At 65.1% G+C, this 21,125-nt stretch overlaps 1 protein-coding gene across 1 annotated transcript; it reads left to right on the forward strand.

The window, feature by feature from the left end:
• Nucleotides 1-6,862: 6,862 nt before the first annotated feature.
• Nucleotides 6,863-19,256, forward strand: LOC106864363 (glutamate receptor ionotropic, NMDA 2D-like). The gene is given in 15 exon segments (XM_088154837.1): nt 6,863-7,270; nt 8,164-8,756; nt 9,222-9,336; nt 9,671-9,882; nt 10,642-10,798; nt 11,498-11,651; nt 12,575-12,700; nt 13,380-13,618; nt 14,722-14,882; nt 15,852-16,039; nt 17,165-17,360; nt 17,362-17,395; nt 18,007-18,024; nt 18,026-18,368; nt 19,243-19,256. Coding segments are annotated over 15 exon segments (2,958 nt in total).
• Nucleotides 19,257-21,125: the final 1,869 nt, after the last annotated feature.

Here is a 21,125-nt window from a genome sequence, read left to right on the forward strand (position 1 = left end):
GTGTGGCTAATGACGTCATCATCCATGGGTGGGGGTCAGGGCATTGTGGGTGATGGGGAGGGTGGGAGTCGCTATGGGGCTGCTATGGGGCACTGGGGGTCCCCATAGGGCTTTATAGGGCTCCATAGGGCGCTATAGGGCTCTATAGGGTGCCATAGATTTCTATAGGGTGCTATAGGTCTCCATAGGGCCCTATAGGTTTCTATGGGGCCCCAATGGCCACGCCCCCACCCCATAGGCCACGCCCTCCCTCCACGTGCACGAGGCAGGGGGCGGAGCCTCGCTGAGGGCGCGGCCAATCAGAGGCGAGCGCGCGGGGATGGAGGCAGAGCGCATGCGCCGTAAGCGACCGCCCCCTAGCGGCCGTGCGAGAAGGAAAAGGGCGGGAAAGCGCTGAGGGGAGCGGGGGGGTGAAGGTGGGGGAGACCCCTCAGGACCCCCAAGATTCCTTCAGGACCCCCCCCAAAACTCCCTCGGGACCCCCAAATCTCCATCAAGACCTCCCTGGGCCTGAACAGGGGCTCTCTAGTGGTGGTCTCTGCGGTCTGGTCATGGAGGCCTTCCCTCATTCCTCTCCCCTCACGCTGAGGGTCCCATCATGGCGGCGGGTCCCCCCTTTCCCTCACCCCTCACCGCGAGGATGTCCGTCATGGCAGCGCTCCTGTCCCCAAGGTGAGTGTCCCTTTTCCCTCCTCGCTGCTGTCGCACTCACCCAAGCGTGGCCCTGGACTGGAAGCAGCTGCTGGACAGGTGATTAACGGGGTTCGTTAGCGATCATGGCCGCGGGGGCAGCGGAGCGTGGCTTGGCCCTGTCCCCAAGCCGCCACCTGGCCCCGTCCCTGTCCCCAGGCCACCACCTGGCCCTGTCCTCACACCTGTCCCCAAGCCGCCACCTGGCCCTGTGCCACTGCCTGTACCTGGGCCACCAACTGTGTCTGTCCCAGTCCCCTCACCTGTCCCTGTCCCCAGCTGCCACCTGGCCTGAGGCAGCCGCCTGTCCCTGTTGCCATCCCCTGAAGTGTCCCTGTCCCTGTGGCCACCATAACCCCCCTAGAGCTGCCCCTCGGGGGTCTCCTGCCCTATATCTGCCCCCCAGGCTCCCCCCTCCTGCCCCACAGACCCCAAAATCTGCCCCCCCGCCCCAAATGCTGCTCCATAACTCCCCCAGAGTGTCCAGCGGGGGCTGGGGTGTAACTGGGGGGAATTTGGGGGGGAGCATGAGGGGGCTTTGGGATAACGGGGGGGGGGTTGGGGGCTTTTGGGGCTTTTTAGAGACATTGATGGGGTTTGGGGGAGGCTCTTGGGGTGCTAAAGGGGGGGGGGGGGTTGGTCCGTCCTGCCCCCCTGGGCGGTACCGGGAGGGTGGGGCCGGTACTGAGGGGTGGAGCCGGTACCGAGAGGGGCGGGGCCGGTACCGAGAAGGGTGGGGTCGGTACCGAGAGGAGTGAGACCGGTACCGGGAGGGGTGGAGCCGGTACGGAGAGGGGCGGAGCCGGTACCGCAGGGGGCGGGGCCGGTACCGGGAGGGGCGGAGCCGGTACCGCAGGGGGCGGGGCCGGTACCGAGAGGGGCGGAGCCGGTACCGCAGGGAGCGGGGCCGGTACCGAGAGGGGCGGGGCCGGTACCGGGAGGGGTGGAGCCGGTACCGGGAGGGGCGGAGCCGGTACCGGGAGGGGCGGAGCCGGTACCGAGAGGGGCGGAGCCGGTACCGCAGGGGGCGGGGCCGGGCCGGTGTGTCCCAGTGACCGGCGGCGGCAGCGGCGGGGATGCGGCGGGGAGAGTGAGAGGTGAGCGGCGGCCGGGGACCCCTCCCCACGGACCCCCTCGGGACCCCCCCTCAACACCCTGAAACCCTGCTGGACCCCCCCAGAGACCCCCCCGGGACCACCCGGTACCGAAAGCCCCCCCCGCTCTCCTTTGAGACCCCCATAGCCCCCCCGGAGAGCTCCTCACAATCCCCCAGGACCCCCCCTCAATGCTCCGACACCGTGGCAGTCCCCCCACAGACCCCCCCCAGGACCCCTGAGCCCCATCCAGCCCCCCCAACAACCTGACAGAGCCTCAACACCCCCCCAGGACCCCCCCACAGCTCCCTGACACCCCCCAGGACCCACAGCAACCCCCCCGGGACCTTCCAGACCCCCCCCACACCCCCAGGACACTCCTGGGAAACCCAAACACCCCCCCCGACACCCCGAGACCCCCTCAGGACCCTCCAAACGCCCCCCCCCGGACACCCACCTCACCCTGGGAACAGCCAACACCCCTTGGGCCCCTTCCCCTGGCACCCCAATATCCGCTGAGACCCCCCCCCCCCAGAATGCTCCAGCACCCCAAAAACCTCTCTGATACCTCCCAACACCCCAATGGACCCCAGAGAACTCGAGGCCCCCCAACAATCCACAGAGCCCCTCAACACCCCAAAACCTCCCTGACGCTCCACGCTAGCACTGATACACCCCAAAACCCCCCCAGACACCCCAACGCTTCCTGACAGCCCCCAGCACCCCTAAAACCGCGCATCACCCAACAACAACCCCAAAAACGCCCCAAACCCACCCACTGCACCCTCGACAACACCCAGACACCCCAACGACACCCCAAACCCATCCACAGCACCCTCAAAAACACCCAGACACCCCAAAAACACCCCAAACCCACCCACAGCACCCTCAACAACACCCAGACACCCCAACGACACCCCAAACCCACCCACAGCACCCTCAACAACACCCAGACACCCCAACGACACCCCAAACCCATCCACAGCACCCTCAACAACACCCAGACACCCCAAAAACACCCCAAACCCACCCACAGCACCCTCAAAAACACCCAGACACCCCAAAAACACCCCAAACCCATCCACAGCACCCTCAAAAACACCCCAAAAACACCCCAAAGCCCCTCCCTCTTCCCTTTCCTCGCGGGCTGGGACACCCCGATATCCCCTTGGGGGGGGGGGGACAGGGACAGCAGGACACGGGGACACGGGGACAGGGACACGGGGACAGACGGACGGACAGACGGACAGCCGGCCCCGCCGCACCGCCCGCCTGCCCTATTAGTATTCTGCGAGCGGCAGCGGGTGCTGCAGGGCGGGGGGGGAGCGGCGGGGCCGGACTGGGGGGCACTGGGAGGGACTGGGAGGGACTGGGGGGCACTGGGAGGGCTGGGAGGGGATGGGGGGGGAGGTGGTACCCAAATGGGGGGGGCTGGGGTCTAACTGGGGGGGACTGGGAGGGTTTGGGGGGGGGGATAGGAGATGCGGGGGTCTCGTTGCAGGGGACTGGGAGGGGATTGGGGGGGACTGGGATCCAACTCGGGGGACTGGGGGGACTGGGAGGGGATGGAGAGGGGGTTGGGAACTAACTGGGGGGACTGGGATGGGACTGGGAGAGACTGGGAGGGGATAGAGAGGGGGCTGGGGGGACTGGGATGGGACTGGGCGGGGGATGGAGAGGGGGCTGGGATCCGGCTGGGGGCACTGGGATGGGACTGGGAGGGACTGGGAGGGGATGGAGAGGGAACTGGGATCCAACTGGGGGGACTGGGATGGGATTGGAAGGGGATTGGGGGGGACTGGGAGGGGATGGAGAAGGAGCTAGAATCCAACTGGGGGGACTGGGATGGGTTTGGGGGGACTTGGAGGGGATGGAGAGGGAGCTGGGATCCAGCTGGTGGGACTGGGATGGGACTGGGAGGACTGGGGAGACTGGGAGGGTTGGGATGGGGGGAATACAGCGACTGGGGAGGGCTGGGGGGAACTGGGCAGGACTGGGATGGGATTTGGGGGAACTGGAATGGGACTCGGGGGGGGAAATGGGGAATGCTGTGGTCTCATTGTGAGGCACTGGGAAGGGATGGGAGGGGCTGTGGGATGAACTGGGATCCAACTGGGGGGGCTGGAATGGGATTTGGGGAGACTGGGAGGGATTTGGGGTGGAATGGGGGATACTGGGGGGACTGGGAGGGATTTGGGGTGGAATGGGGGATACTGGGGGGACCGGGAGGGATTCAGGAGGAGCTGGGCCCCAGCTCGGGGCTGTGGAATGGGGTTGGAGGGAGCACTGGGGGATGCTGGAGTTTAACTGGTGACCAGTTTGGGGCACTTGGAGGAACTGGGATCCAGTTGAGGCGTGTCAGAGTGGAACTGGGGGTGCTGGCATCCAACTGGGCGAACTGGGAATGAACTGGGGGGCTCTGGATGAACCAGCTGGGTAAACTGGGCTCCCCAGTAGGGATTTGAGAGCTGAGGTGGGGGGGGTTTTACAAAATTTTGGGGGACATTTGTGGGGAGGGCCAGGACTTCCCCCTCACTGTCCCCTCCCCCCCCAGGTGCAGCCACCAACCCCCCCCGTGTGTGTGTGTGTCCCCAACCCCCCCCCAGTGTCCCCAACCCCCCTCCCGGTGTCCCCAACCCCTCCCAGTGTCCCCAACCCCCCCCCCCCCCGTGTCCTGTCCGTGTCGTCCCCCCCGGCCGAGATGAGGCAGAGCCCCCCTGAGCGGAGCCTGGGCCAGGTAGGACCTGGAGGGGACACAGGGGACACGGAGGGGTTGGGGACACAGCAGGGGGGGGGACAGGGGGGTGAGGACATTGTCTCGTCACCCCGTTGTCACGGGGACGGTGACACAGCTCTGTGTGCTGCCGGTGTGGGGACAATGGCACGGGGGTTGTGTCCCCTCCCCGGCACGCGGGGACACTTTGTCCTCGCTGCTGTGGGGACGGGGACGTGGCTCTGTCCCCTCCCGCAGGTTCGGGGACAGTGACAGGGGTTTGGCAGCCGCTGGCACAGGTTTGTCCCTGCTGTTCTGGGGACAATGACACAGGTTTGGCACCCGCTGGCACAGGCTTGGCACTGCTGGTTTGGGAACAGTGACAGGGGTTTGTCACCCATGATTGTGGGGACAGTGACGGGGGTTTGTCACCCGCTGGTTTGGGGATAGTCACAGGGGTTTGTCACTGCTGTTACGGGGACAGTGACAGGGGTTTGTCACCCATGATTGTGGGGACAGTGACGGGGGTTTGTCACCCGCTGGTTTGGGGACAGTGACAGGGGTTTGTCACCCATGGTTGTGGGGACAGTGACAGGGGTTTGTCACCTCCTGTTTGGGGACAGTGACGGGGATTTGTCACCCATGGTTGTGGGGACAGTGACAGGGGTTTGTCACCTCCTGTTTGGGGACAGTGACAGGGGTTTGTCCCTGCTGGTTTGGGAACAGTGACAGGGGTTTGTCACCCGCTGGTTTGGGAACAGTCACAGGGGTTTGTCACCCGCTGGTTTGGGGACAGTGACAGGGGTTTGTCACCCATGATTGTGGGGACAGTGACGGGGGTTTGTCACCCGCTGGTTTGGGGATGGTGACAGGGGTTTGTCACCTGCTGGTTTGGGGACAGTGACAGGGGTTTGTCCCTGCTGCGGTTTGGGAACAGTGACGGGGGTTTGTCATCCGCTGGTTTGGGAACAGTCACAGGGGTTTGTCACCCATGGTTTGGGGACAGTGACAGGGGTTTGTCACCTCCTGTTTGGGGACAGTCACGGGGTTTTGTCACCCGCTGGCACAGCTTTGTCCCTGCTTGTTTGGGGCTGGTGACAGGGATTTGTCCCCTGCTGTTATGGGGATGGTAACAGAGGTTTGTGCTGGGCTGTTACTGGAGTTACTGGTGGGCACTGGTGGGCACCGTTATCACCATGTCCCCCCATGCCTGACCCTCTCTTGGCACTGGTGGTTACTGGGATGTTACTGGTGGTTACTGGTGGTTACTGGTGGTCACTGGTGGTCACTGGTGGTCACTGGTGGTTACTGGTGGTCACTGGTGATTACTGGTGGTCACTGGTGGTCACTGGTGGCCCCGTGTCCCCACAGGGTGCAGCGGCTCTGGCGCGATGAGCCCCCCGGTGCTGGGGGGTCACTGGTGGTCACAGGTGGTCACTGGTGGTCCCTGGTGGTCACAGGTGGTCACTGGTGGTTACTGGTGGTTACTGGTGGTTACTGGTGGTCACAAGTGGTCACTGGTGGTCACTGGTGGTCACAGGTGGTTACTGGTGGGCAGTGGTGGTCACTGGTGGTTACTGGTGGTCACAGGTGGTCACAGGTGGTCACTGGTTGTTACTGGTGGTCACAGGTGGTCACTGGTGGTCACTGGTGGTTACTGGTGGTCACAGGTGATTACTGGTGGTCACTGGTGGTCACTGGTGGTCACAGGTGGTCACTGGTGGTCACTGGTGGTTACTGGTTGTTACTGGTGGTCACTGGTTGTTACTGGTGGTCACAGGTGGTCACAGGTGGTCACAGGTGGTCACGGTGGCCCCGTGTCCCCACAGGGCACAGCGGCTCTGGCGCGATGAGCCCCCTGGTGCTGGGGGGTCACTGGTGGTCACTGGTGGTCACTGGTGGTTACTGGTGGTCACTGGTGGTTACTGGTGGTCACAGGTGGTCATTGGTGGTCACTGGTTGTTACTGGTGGTCACTGGTTGTTACTGGTGGTCACAGGTGGTCACGGTGGCCCCGTGTCCCCGCAGGGCACAGCGGCTCTGGCGCGATGAGCCCCCCCGTGCTGGGGGGTCACAGGTGGTCACTGGTGGTCACAGGTGGTCACTGGTGGTTACTGGTGGGCAGTGGTGGTCACTGGTGGTTACTGGTGGTCACTGGTGGTCACTGGTGGTCACAGGTGGTCACTGGTGGTTACTGGTGGTCACTGGTGGTCACTGGTTGTCACTGGTGGTCACTGGTGGTCACAGGTGGTCACTGGTGGTCACCGGTGGTCACTGGTTGTCACTGGTGGTCACAGGTGGTCACAGGTGGTCACAGGTGGTCACGGTGGCCCCGTGTCCCCGCAGGGCACAGCGGCTCTGGCGCGATGAGCCCCCCGGTGCCCGCCCCCGCTGGCAGGATGCTGCTCGCCCTGGCCCTGGCCTGTGCCAGCCCCTTCCTGGAGCCGCCGGCCGCGCCGCGCCGGACGCTCAACGTGGCCGTGATCCTGAGCGGGGCCTCGTACGGCCCCGCCGGGCCCCGCCTGGCGCCCGGAACCTTCCGGAATTTCTCCCTGGACGTGAACCCCGTGGGGGTGGTGCTGAACGACACCAACCCGCGCAGCCTGATCGTGCGCCTGTGCGACGTGCTGTCGTCGCTGCGCATCCACGGCGTCGTCTTCGAGGACGACACGCGCTCCGAGGCCGTGGCGCAGATCCTCGACTTCATCTCGGCCCAGACCTCCGTGCCCATCATCGGCGTCAACGGCGGCTCCGCCATCGTGCTCACGCCCAAGGTGACGCCGGCAGCGTCCCCCCGGCACGGCCCCGAGCGCGTTTAGGGACGCCCGAGTGTCCCCACGTGGATGGGGGAGCCAAGCGAGGGTCCTCAATCCAGCTGTTCTCCAACCCCGGTCCTGTCCAGGGTCACCCAAATGTCGCCAGATGTGTCCAGAGCCACCCAGCTGTGCCCAAGCCAGCCCCAACCGTGTCTGGTGTCACTTGAATGTCCCCAGCCTGACCCAAACCATGTCTGGTGTCACCCAACTGTCCCCAACCTGATCCCAGCTATGTCTGGAGTCGCCTGAATGTCCCCAACCTGACCTAAACCATGTCTGGTGTCACCCAGCTGTCCCCAGCCTGACCCAAACCATGTCTGGTGTCACCCAACTGTCCTCAGCTCTGTCCAGAGCCACCCAACTGTCCCCAGCCACGTCTAGAGTCACCTGAATGTCCCCAACCCCTGCCGTGTCTGGTGTCACCCAACTGTCCCCAGCCTGACCCAAACCATGTCTGGAACCACCTGAATGTCCCCAGCCCAACCCAAACCATGTCTAGTGTCACCCAATTGTCCCCAACCCAGCTCCACCCATGTCTAGAGCCACCTGAATGTCCCCAACCCAACTGTCCCCAACCCAAATCCAACCATGTCCAGAGCCACCTGAATGTCCCCACCCCAACTGTGTCCAGAGCCACCTGAATGTCCCCACCCCCAACCGTGTCCAGAGCCACCTGAATGTCCCCAACCCCAACTGTGTCCAGAGCCACCTCAATGTCCCCACCCCAACCATCCCTAACCCCACCCACGTCCAGCGTCACCCAACTGTCCCCGACGTGACTGTCCCCAACCTGTGTCCCTGTCCCCCCCCCCCATCCCCACGCCCTCCCCACCTTTCCCCCCCCACCACAGGAGAAGGGCTCCACCTTCCTGCAGCTGGGCTCCTCCACGGAGCAGCAGCTCCAGGTGATCTTCGAGGTGCTGGAGGAGTACGACTGGACGGCCTTCGCCGTGGTCACCACGCTGCTGCCGGGCTACGAGGACTTCGTGGACTACGTGGAGGTGCTGACCGACAGCAGCTTCATCGGCTGGGAGCACCGCGGGGTGGTCACCCTGAACCTGACCGACGACCCCGAGGGCGCGCGGACGCGGCGGCAGCTGCGCGAGGTGACGGCGCAGATCCGGCTGCTGTACTGCTCGCGCGACGAGGCCGAGGCCGTGTTCCGCGCCGCCCGCGACGCCGGCCTCACCGGGCCCGGGTACATCTGGTTCGTGGTGGGCACCAACCTGGGGGGCAGCGAGCAGCTGCCCGAGCACGTGCCCGCCGGGCTGTTCGCCGTGCTGTCGGCGGGCTGGCGCGACGACCTGCAGCACCGCGTGCGCAACGGCGTGGCCATCGTGGCCAAGGGCGCCGAGGCGCTGCTGCGCGACTACGGCTTCATCCCCGAGTTCAACAACGACTGCCGAGCGCCCAACGTCACCCAGATCAACGACAACCTGCACAGGTGGGGACGCGGGCAGGGGAGGGGGGGACAGCGATGGGGGAAGGGCAGCGCGGGGGTGGCGGCGGAGTTGGGGACGGTTGGGTTGGGGACAGGTGAGTTTGGGACAATTGGGGACAGTTGGGTTGGGGGCAGTTGGGTTGGGAAGAGTTGGGGACAGTCGGGTTGGGGACGGTTGGGTTGGGGACAGTTGGGTTGGGAAGAGTTGGGTTGGGAAGAGTTGGGGACAGTCGGGTTGGGGACAGTTGGGTTGGGGACTGTTGGGGACAGTTGAGTTGGGGACATTTGGGTGGCTCTGGACATGGTTGGGGTTGGGGACAGTTGGGTGACATCAGACATGGTTGGGACTGGGTTGGAGACAGTTGGGTTGGGGACACTCAGGTGACACCCTTGGGGTTGGGGACACTCAGGTGACACTCTCAGGTGACACTCTCAGGTGACACTCAGGTGACACCTTGGGTTGCTCAGGTACTTCATGAACATCACGTGGGGACAGAAGGATTTCTCCTTCAACGAGGACGGGTACCTGGTGAACCCCTCGCTGGTCGTCATCTCCCTCAACAAGGAGCGCACCTGGGAGGTGGTGAGTGACAACAATGTCACCTGGGGGACAGGGACATCACCGTGGGGACACCTGGGAGGTGGTGAGTGCCACCCACGGGGACAGGGATGTCACCTGGCCTACCTGTGTGCTCAGTGTTGGAATTCCAGACACAGTGCCGGTGCCAGGTGACACCTGTCACCTCTTGGGTGTCCCCACGTGTCCCCAGGTGGGCAGCTGGGAGCAGCAGGTGCTCAGGTTCAAGTGCCAGGTGTGGTCACACTGTAAGGGGTGACACCACCATAGTGACACCTGTCACTCTCTGGGTGTCCCCACGTGTCCCCACCTGTCCCCACCTGTCCCCACGTGTCCCCAGGTGGGCAGCTGGGAGCAGCAGGTGCTCAGGCTCAAGTACCCGGTGTGGTCGCGCTACGGGCGTTTCCTGCAGCCCGTGGAGGACGGGCGGCACCTGACGGTGGCCACGCTGGAGGAGCGGCCGTTCGTCATCGTGGAGAACATCGACCCCGCCACCGGCACCTGCATCCGCGACTCCGTGCCCTGCCGGCGCCAGCTCAACCGCACCGCCAGGTGGGCACACCTGGACAGGTGGGGGGTACACCTGGGACAGGTGGGGGCACACCTGGACAGGTGGGGGGCACACCTGGGAGAGGTGGGGACACACCTGGGAGAGGTGGGGGACATACCTGGGAGAGGTGGGGGGCACACCTGGACAGGTGGGGGGCACACCTGGGAGAGGTGAGGGGCACAGCTGGGACTGCTGGGGGACACACCTAGGACAGGTGGGGGGCACACCTGGGACAGGTGGGGGACACACCTGGGAGAGGTGGGGACATACCTGGGAGAGGTGGGGGCACACCTGGACAGGTGGGGAGCACACCTGGGAGAGGTGGGGAGCACACCTGGGAGAGGTGGGGGGCACACCTGGGAGAGGTGGGGGTGACATTGCCCAGGTGGGCACACCTGGGACAGGTGGGGGGCACACTTGGGACCGCTGGGGGACACACCTGGGACCGGTGGGGGTGGCATTGCCCAGGTGGGGGACACACCTGGGACAGGTGGGGGACACACCTCTCACAGGTGGGGAACACACCTGGGATAGGTGGGGGACACACCTGGGACAGATGGGGGTGGCATTGCCCAGGTGGGCACACCTGGGACAGGTGAGGGGCACACCTGGGACAGGTGGGGGTGGCACTGCCCAGGTGTGTTCTGGAGGTGTCACTGTCACCCCAGAGGTGACACTCTGGCCCTGGGGGTGTCCCTGGAGCCCTGGGGGTGTCCCCATCACTTTTGGGGGTGTCCCCACCACTTTTGGGGTCCCTGCAGCCCCCCCCCGTTTGAGAAGAAATGCTGCAAGGGTTTCTGCATCGACATCCTGAAGCGCCTGGCGCGGGCCCTGGGCTTCACCTACGACCTTTACCTGGTCACCAACGGCAAGCACGGCAAGAAGATCGACGGCGTGTGGAACGGCATGGTGGGGGAGGTGGGACCCCAAAAAACCGCTCCTCTGCACCCCAAAAACACCCCAAAAACACACCTGTGCATCCCAAAATACCCCTGTGTACCCCAAAGTATCCCTGTGCACCCCAAAAACACCCCGTGCAGCCCAAAAACACCCCAAAAACACACCTGTACACCCCAAAACCACACCTGTGCTCCCCAAAATACCCGTGTGCACCTCAAAATATCCCTGTGCACCCCAAAGTACCCCTGTACACCCCAAAACCACACCTGTGCACCCCAAAACACACCTGTGCACCCCAAAGTACCCCTGTGCACCCCAAAAACACCCCTGTGCAGCCTAAAGTACCCCTGTGCAGCCCAAAACCACACCTGTGCACCCCAAAACCACACCTGTGCTCCCCAAAATACCCCTGTGCACCTCAAAGTACCCCCGTACACCCCAAAAACACACCTGTGCACCCCAAAGTACCCCTGTGCACCCCAAAAAACACCCCTGTGCACCCCAAAAACACACCTGTGCACCCCAAAGTACCCCTGTGCACCCCAAAAATAACCCCCAAACCCACCACGGAGCCCCCACGGCAACGGGGAGAGACCCCTGTGGGTCAGGAAAATGGGATCAGGATCCCCAGCAGGGGGCTGGGGAGGGCACGGGAGGGACCCCAAAAAATTTTTTGGGGGGGGGGGGGGTCCAGGCCCACCTGGCCCCGCCCCCCAGGTGTTCTATCGCCGTGCCGACATGGCCATCGGCTCGCTCACCATCAACGAGGAGCGCTCCGAGATCATCGACTTCTCCGTGCCCTTCGTGGAGACCGGCATCAGCGTCATGGTGTCCCGGAGCAACGGCACCGTGTCCCCCTCCGCCTTCCTGGGTACCCCAAAATACCCTGGGTACCCCAAAAAAAATCCCAGATCCTGAATGGGAACCCCCAAATCCCAACCCCAAAACCCCAAATCCCAGCCCCAAATCCCAGCCGGCATCAGCGTCATGGTGTCCCGGAGCAACGGCACCGTGTCCCCCTCCGCCTTCCTGGGTACCCCAAAATACCCCTGGGTACCCCAAAAAAATCCCAGATCCTGAATGGGAACCCCCAAATCCCAACCCCAAAACCCCAAATCCCAGCCCCAAATCCCAGCCGGCATCAGCGTCATGGTGTCCCCGGAGCAACGGCACCGTGTCCCCCTCCGCCTTCCTGGGTACCCCAAAATACCCAAAAATACCCCAAAAAAACCCCAGTCCTGAATGGGAACCCCCAAAACCCCAAATCCTGAATGGGAACCCCCCAAAACCCCAAATCCCAACCCCAAATCCCCAAATCCCGACCCCAAATCCCAGCCCCAAATCCCAGCCGGCATCAGCGTCATGGTGTCCCGGAGCAACGGCACCGTGTCCCCCTCCGCCTTCCTGGGTACCCCAAAATACCCCCAAAATATCCCAAAAAAACCCCCAAATCCTGAATGGGATCCCCCAAAACCCCAACTGGAATCCCCAAAAACCCAGCTGGGATCCCCAAAACCCCAAGCCTCAACTGGGACCCCTCAAACTTCCCTGTATCCCCCCCCTATGTCCCCTCCTGTCCCTCAGTGTCCCCTGATGTCCCTCAGTGTCCCCAATGTCCCCTCAGAGCCCTACAGCCCGGCCGTGTGGGTGATGATGTTTGTCCCGTGTCTCACCGTGTGTCCCCGTGTCCCCTGATGTCCCCTGATGTCCCCTGGTGTCCCCTGATGTCCCCAATGTCCCCTCCTGTCCCTCAGTGTCCCCTGATGTCCCCTGGTGTCCCCAATGTCCCCTCAGAGCCCTACAGCCCGGCCGTGTGGGTGATGATGTTTGTCATGTGTCTCACCGTGGTGGCCGTCACCGTTTTCATCTTCGAGTACTTCAGCCCCGTGGGCTACAACCGGAGCCTGGCCAGTGGCCAACGTGAGTGACCCCTGTCCCCTGGTGTCCCCTCGTGTCCCCTCGTGTCCCCTCGTGTCCCCCCCAGTGTCCCCCAGCACTGGGGAGCCCCACGTTCACCTGTGAAATCCATCGGCTGCTCCGGGCACTGATGGGACCCCGGAGTGTCCCCAGGTGACCCTCTCAGTGTCCCCTGTCCCTGGGTGCCCCCAGGTGTCCCCAGGTGCCCCCAGGTGCCCCCAGGTGTCCCCAAGTGACCCTCTCAGTGTCCCCTGACCCCAGCTGTCCCAGGTGTCCCCCAGCTGCCCCCAGGTGTGCCCAGGTGCCCCCAGCTGCCCCCAGGTGACCCCAGGTGTCCCCCAGGTGCGGGTGGCTCCACGTTCACCATTGGTAAATCCATCTGGCTGCTGTGGCCATTGTCCCTGGGTGTCCCCAGCTGTCCCCAGGTGTCCCCAGGTGTCTCCCAGGTGTTCCCAGCTGCCCCCAGGTGTGCCCAGGTGACCCCAGGTGTCCCCCAGGTGCAGGTGGCTCCACGTTCACCATCGGGAAATCCATCTGGCTGCTCTGGCCATTGTCCCTGGGTGTCCCCAGGTGTCCCCCAGCTGCCCCCAGGTGTTCCAGCTGCCCCCAGGTGTGCCCAGGTGACCCCAGGTGTCCCCCACGTGACCCCAGGTGCCCCCAGGTGACCCCAGGTGTCCCCCAGGTGCGGGTGGCTCCACGTTCACCATTGGTAAATCCATCTGGCTGCTGTGGGCGCTCGTGTTCAATAACTCGGTGCCCGTGGAGAACCCCAAGGGCACCACCAGTAAGATCATGGTGCTGGTCTGGGCCTTCTTCGCCGTCATCTTCCTCGCCAGCTACACGGCCAACCTGGCGGCCTTCATGATCCAGGAGGAGTACGTGGACACTGTGTCCGGCCTGAGCGACCCGCAAGGTGACACTGCGGGGACATGGGGACAATGTGGGGACATGGGGACACTGCGGGGACACTGCGGGGACAATGGGGACACTGCGGGGACATGGGGACACTGCGGGGACATGGGGACAATGGGGACACGGCGGGGACAATGGGGACAATGTGGGGACAATGTGGGGACATGGGGACACTGCGGGACAATGGGGACACTGCGGGGACACTGCGGGGACATGGGGACACTGCGGGGACACTGCGGGGACATGGGGACACTGCGGGGACAATGGGGACACTGCGGGGACATGGGGACACTGCGGGGACAATGGGGACACTGCGGGACAATGGGGACACTGCGGGGACATGGGGACACTGCGGGGACATGGGGACACTGCGGGACAATGGGGGACACTGCGGGGACACTGCGGGGACATGGGGACACTGCGGGGACACTGCGGGGACATGGGGACACTGCGGGGACAATGGGGACACTGCGGGGACAATGGGGACACTGCGGGGACACTGCGGGGACATGGGGACACTGCGGGGACAATGGGGACACTGCAGGGACACTGTGGGGACACTGCGGGGACACTGCGGGGACATGGGGACACTGCGGGGACAATGGGGACACTGCAGGGACACTGTGGGGACACTGTGGGGACACTGCGGGGGACAGTACGGGGACACTGCGGGGACAATGGGGGGACACTGGGGGGACACCGAGGGGGACAATGGGGGGGGAAACTGAGGGACATTGGGGAGACAATGGGGTGGATTCCACATTCCAGTGTGGATTTGGGGTTCCAATGTGGATTTCGGGGTCCCCTTCTATTTTTGGGGGTTCCAATGTGGATTCTGGGGGTTCCCATGTGGATTTTGGGGTTCCAGTGTGGATTTCGGGGGTTCCCATGTGGATTTTGGGGTTCCAGTGTGGATTTTGGGGGTTCCCATGTGGATTTTGGGGGTTCCAGTGTGGATTTCGGGGGTTCCAATGTGGATTTTGGGGATTCCAATATGGATTTCGGGGGTTCCAATGCATCCCTGTGACCCGGGCTGGTTTCTGTTCGTCGTGCGGGATTTTTGGGGTTCCTGACCCGTTTTTGGGGTTGCTGACCCGTTTTTTGGGGCGCAGTTCCAGCGGCCCCAGGAGCAGTACCCCCCGCTGAAGTTCGGCACGGTGCCCAACGGCAGCACGGAGAAGAACATCCGCAGCAATTACCCCGCCATGCACAGCTACATGGTGCGCTACAACCAGCGCGGCGTGGAGGACGCGCTGCAGCACCTCAAAACGGGGTACGGGGGGGGGAAACGGGGAGAAAGTGGGGAAAAAATGGGGTACGGGGGGGGAAAATGGGGAAAAAATGGGGTACGGGGGGAGAAAACGGGGAAAAAAATGGGGGAGAAATGGGGAAAAAATGGGGTACGGGGGGGGAAAACGGGGAAAAAATGGGGTACGGGGGGAGAAATGGGGGAAAAAATGGGGGAGAAATGGGGGAAAAATGGGGTACGGGGGGAGAAAATGGGGGAAAAATGGGGAAAAAATGGGGTACGGGGGGAGAAAACGGGGAAAAATTGGGGTACGGGGGGAGAAATGGGGAAAAATTGGGGGTACGGGGGAGAAAACGGGGAAAAAATGGGGTACGGGGGGGGGGAAATGGGGAAAAAATGGGGTACGGGGGGAGAAATGGGGGAAAAAAATGGGGTACGGGGGGAGAAAATGGGGAGAAAGTGGGGGAGAAATGGGGAAAAAAATGGGGTACGGGGGGAGAAAATGGGGAAAAAATGCGGTACGGGGGAAGAAAATGGGGGAAAAATGGGGAAAAAAATGGGGTACGGGGGGAGAAAATGGGGGAAAAATGGGGTACGGGGGGAGAAATGGGGCACGGCATCAAAAAATGGGGAAAAAAGGGGTATTGGGGGAGTAAATGGGGAAAAAATGGGGTAGGGAGGGAAAAATGAGGGGGGAAAATGGAGTTTGAGGAGGGAAATGAGGTACGGGGTGGAGGAAAATGGGGGAGAAATGGGGTACGGGGGGGGAAATGAGGGAAAAAATGGGATATGGGGGGGAAAAATGGAATTTGGGGCGGGAAATGGGGTATGGTGGGGAAATAATGGGGGGGAAAAGGGGGAAAAAATGAGGTGTGGGGGGGAAAAAATGGGGGAGAAAAACGAAGGGGAAAAAACGGGGGCAGAAAAACGAAGGGGAGAAAAATGAGAGGGGGGAGAAAAATGAGATAAAAAACCAAAATCCGCGTTCCTCAGGAAATTGGACGCTTTCATCTACGACGCGGCCGTGCTGAATTACATGGCCCGCAAGGAGGAGGGCTGCAAACTCGTCACCATCGGCTCGGGAAAGGTGTTCGCCTCCACGGGCTACGGCATCGCCCTGCAGCGGGGATCGCGCTGGAAACGGCCCGTGGACCTGGCCCTGCTGCAGCTCCTGGGGGATGGTGGGTCCGGGGGGCTTTGGGGGGGGGTCCTAGAGGGGTTTTGGGGGGGTCTCTGGGGGATTTGGGGTCCCTAGGGCATCGCCCTGCAGCGGGGATCGCGCTGGAAACGGCCCGTGGACCTGGCCCTGCTGCAGCTCCTGGGGGATGGTGGGTCCGGGGGGCTTTGGGGGGGGGTCCTAGAGGGGTTTTTGGGGGGTCTTTGGGGGTTTTGGGAGTCCTAGAGGGGTTTCTGGGGGAGTCTTCGAGAGGTTTAGGGTGTCTTGAGGAGGTCCTAGAAGGGTTTTGGAGGGTCTTTGGTGGATTTGGGGGGTCCTAGAGGGGTTTTGGGGGGTCTTTGGTGTCCGTGGGGGTCCTGAGGGGGGTCCATGAGTGTCTGGACTTTTTGGGATGTGACTCTCAGCCCTAGAGAGTGACCCCCAACACCCTGAGCTGCCCCCCAAAGCCCAAAGACGACCCCCGAACACCCCCAGACAACCCCCAAGATGCCCCCCAGACCCCCTGAGATAACGCCAGACCCCCTGAGATGACCCCAGACCCCCCAAGATGACTCCCAGGACCCCCCAAGCCCCCTGAGATGCCCCCCAGACCCCCCAAGCTGCCCCTCAGACCCCCCTAACCCCCCAAGATGCCCCCCAGACTCTCTGAGATGCCCCTCAGACCCCCCTAACCCCCCCAAGATGCCCCCCAGACCCCCTGAGATGCCCCCCAGACACCCTGAGATGCCCCCCAGACCCCCCCTAACCCCCCCAAGATGCCCCCCAGACACCCTGAGATGACCCCAGACCCCCCAAGATGCCCCCCAGACCCCCCTAACCCCCTAAGATGCCCCCCAGACTCTCTGAGATGCCCCTCAGACCCCCCCTAACCCCCCAAGATGCCCCCCAGACACCCTGAGATGACCCCAGACCCCCCAAGATGCCCCCCAGACCCCCCTAACCCCCCAAGATGCCCCCCAGACTCTCTGAGATGCCCTCCAGACCCCCCAAGCTGCCCCTCAGACCCCCCTAACCCCCCAAGATGCCCCCCAGACACCCTGAGATGACCCCAGACCCCCCCAAGCTGCCCCCCAGACACCCCAAGATGCCCCCCAGACCCCCCTAAACCCCCTGGCACGCCCCTCCCCAGACGAGATCGAGATGCTGGAGCGGCTCTGGCTGTCGGGGATCTGTCACCAGGAGAAGCTGGAGGTGATGTCCAGCAAACTGGACATCGACAACATGGCCGGCGTGTTCTACATGCTGCTCGTGGCCATGGGGCTCAGCCTGCTCGTCTTCGCCTGGGAGCACCTGGTGCACTGGAAACTGCGGCACCTGGGCACACCCTGGGCGGCTGCGCTGCCTGCTGGCCATCAGCAGGGTATGGGGACACTGGGGACACTGGGGGGGATTGGGGACACTGGGGGGCATTGGGGAGACTGGGGGGGATTGGGGAGACTGGGGGGATTGGGGGGAATGGGGGGACTGGGGACACTGGGGGGATTGGGGACACTGGGGGGACTGGGGGGGATTGGGGACACTGGGGACACTGGGGGGACTGGGGGGATTGGGGACACTGGGACACTGGGGGACTGGGGGATTGGGGGGAATGGGGGGGATTGGGAACACTGGGGGGATTGGGGACAGTGGGGGTCATTGGGGGATTGGGGACGTTGGGGACACTGGGGGGAATGGGGGGGATTGGGGACATTGGGAACACTGGGGGGAATGGGGACACTGGGGGCATTGGGGACACTGGGGGGGATTGGGGACATTGGGGACACTGGGGACATTGGGGACATTGGGGGGAATTGGGGACACTGGGGACATTTGGGGACATTGAGAGGATTGGAGGATTGGGGACACTGGGGGGTGTTGGGGACATCTGGGGACATTGGGGACACTGGGGGGACACTGGGGACACACAGTGCCCCCCCCCACCCCCAGTGCCACCATGTCCCCAATGTCCCCAATGTCCCCTCTCCCCCCCAGGGCATGTACAGCTGCTGCTGCAGCGCCGAGGACCCCCCCACGCCCCCCCCCCCCACCCCCTGCGCGCCCCCTGCGTGCCCCCTCCCCCACCACCCCCCCCGCCCTCCCCACCCCCACCCCCCCCCCCGCGACCGCCCGCCCCCCCCCCGAGCGCTGGAGACCCCCCCGGACCCCCCCCCCCCCCCGGCGGGGCCCCCCCGAGTCCTTCCACCGCTTCTACGGCCCCATCGAGCCCCAGGGGCTCAGCCGGGGGGGGCCCTGCCCGCGCTCCCCCCCCCCGCACGCCCCCCGCCCGCTTCCCGCCCCCCCCGGACCCCTTCACCCCCCCCTGGCCCCGCCGCCCCCCCCGCGGCCTCTACGAGGTTTTGGGGGGTCCCCGGGACGGGGGGGGAGGGGGGGGGAGGGGAGGGACCCCGACCCCCCCTTTGCGTACGCGCGTTTGGCGTACGAGGACGAGCGGAGCCCCCCCGCGCCCCCCCCGCGAGCGGCCCCGCCGCCCCCCCCCGGGGGGCTGGGGGGGACCCCCGAAACTCAGCCCCTGCTGCGGCCCCCCCCGCCCCGCCCCCACCTGTGCCGGGGGCAACCCCCACTTCGCCCCTCCCCCCCCGCCCCACCACCACCACCACCACCCGCCCCCCGCCCACCCCCCCCCGCTGTACCCCGACGTCTCCGACTCGGACTCGGAGGGCTGCGACTCCGCCGCCCCTCCCCCACCCTCCGGGCCGCCCCCTCCCCCCCAGAGCCCGCCGCCCCCCCCCCGCGGGGCCCCCCCCCGTGCTGGTGCGGGCCCCCTCCCCCCCCCCCACGCCCACCCCCCTTATTTCTGCACCGTGCCGGGCCGGGAGCGCGGCCCCCCCCTGCTGCCCCCGCCGCCCCCCCCGGGGCGCTGCTGGTCGGCCGAGAAGTTGGGGGGGGGGCCCTGGGGGGGCTACGGCGGTGGGGGAGGGGCCGCGTGGGGCAGCCTGGAGTTTTTGGGGTCCTCGCCCCCCGCCCCGCACTACGCGCCCCCTCCCCCCGCTGCCCCCCCGCTGCCGCAGCTGCTCGGCCGAGCGGCTCCGGGACTGGGAGCTGGGGGGCGGGGGGCGCTGGGGGCCCCCCCCCGGGCTATTGGGGGCTGGGGGCGGGGGGTGGTCCCTGGGCCGGGTTTTGGGGGGGGGGGCTGCCCCTCCCCCCGCCCCGCCGCCACCACGGGCCCCCCCCCTGCGCGCGCCCGCCCCCCCCCGGCCTCGCGCGCAGCCTCGAGGACCTGAGCGCCTGGGGGGGGGGGGGAGGGGCGGGGGGAGGGGGGCTCTGGGGGGGGCTCTGGGGGGGGATTTGGGGACACCCCCACCCCCACCCCTCCCCCCGAGGGGCTCCGTCCCCTCCCCCACCCGCCCGTCACAGCTGCGGGGGGGGCGCGGGGGGGCGGAGCCGCTGGGGGCGAGGAGAGGCTCGGCCCATTTCTCCAGCCTGGAGTCCGAGGTATGACCGGGGGACACACCTGGGGACACACCTGGGGACAGAGCGGGACACACCTGGGGACACACCTGGGGACACAGGGGACACGCCTGGGGACAGAGCGGACACACCTGGGGACAGAGCGGACACACCTGGGGACAGAGCGGACACACCTGGGGCAGCCCCGGACACCCCTGGGGACAGAGCAGACACACCTGGGGACACACCTGGGGACACAGAGGACAGACCTGGGGACAGCCTGGAGGACACCCCCAGACACCCCTGGTGGCACCGCCGAGAACAGAGGGGACAGCCCCGGACACACCTGGGGACAGAAGGGACATTCCCGAGGACACCCCTGGTGGCACTGCCGGGGGGGGGTTTGGTGGCCCCAAGGACACGGAGGGGCCCCCCCGGCTCCTGAGGCGACACCGGCGAGGACAAGGACGCTTGGTGGCAGCCGGTGTGACAGCAGGGACAGTGAGGGACCCAGGGGACAAGGACACGGAGGGGACCCTGTGGCACCCGTGAGGAGGAGTAGGAGGAGGAAGATGTCACCTGGGTGACACCGGCGAGGACAAGGCCCGGCCCTGGTGGCAGCTGCGGTGACAGCGAGGACAAGGACGAGTCCCCGAGGCAGCCACGGTGACAGCGGCGAGGACTCGGACTCGTGGGTGACAATGGGGACAAGGACAAGGACAGGTCCCCGTGGCTCGTGAGGTGACACCAGGGAGGACGAGGACAGCTCGGTGGCACCTGAGGTGACACTCACGGTGACAAGGATGAGGACAGTCCCGCAGTGACACAGGAAGGACAAGGACAGGTCCCGGCTCGTTTTGTCCCCTCGTCCCCAAAGTGCCACCATGGACATGACCTGTGTCACCCAAGGGTGACAGCACGGCCACCAACACAGCCCCAGGGACAGCTCTGGGTGTCCCTGTCCCTGGGGGTGACACCAATCAATGCCTGTCCCCACGAGTGACACCACATCACTGTTGGTGACACTGTGACCCCACAGGGGACCCCGTGACCCCACAGGGGACCCCGTGACCCTGTGGGTGACATTTTGACCCCACAGGTGACGCTGTGACCCTGTGGGTGACATTGTGACCCTGTGGGTGACCCCATGACTCCACAGGTGACCCTGTGATCCTGTTGGTGACACTGTGACCCTATGGGTGACCCTGTGACCCCACAGGTGACCCCCACCGCCACGGAGGCCACGCCCGGTCCCCGAGGGTGACACTGTGACCCCCAAGAGCCCCCCGGGGACACCACGGCGTCCCCTCCCCCCCCGGCCCGGGGGGTGACACCCGCGCCGGGTGTTGGGGACACTCCTGTCCCCCCCCGCGCCGTGGGGGATGGGCTGGCACCATCCGCTGTCCCCGTGTCCCCCCCGGGGGCGGCCGCCCCTCCCCCGCCCCGCGCTGCTGATGACGTTTTTAATTAATGAATGAATAATTAATTAATGGGATGGGGGGGAGGGAGGGGGGGGAGACGAAACTGTGAGTGACGGTGACACCCGCGGCACCGTGACATCGCCACACCGCGACTGTGATCCCGGGGCCACCCGCGGGCCCCTCCCCCCCCCGTGTGCCCTCCCCCACCCTGTCCCTGTCACCCCCCCGTGTCCCTGTCACCCCCTGTTCCAATGTCCCTGTCACCCCCCCGTGTCCTCCCTG

The sequence above is a fragment of the Sturnus vulgaris genome, chromosome 32 (assembly GCF_052056855.1).
Source record: "Sturnus vulgaris isolate bStuVul1 chromosome 32, bStuVul1.hap1, whole genome shotgun sequence".
NCBI classification, from domain to species: Eukaryota; Metazoa; Chordata; class Aves; order Passeriformes; family Sturnidae; genus Sturnus; species Sturnus vulgaris.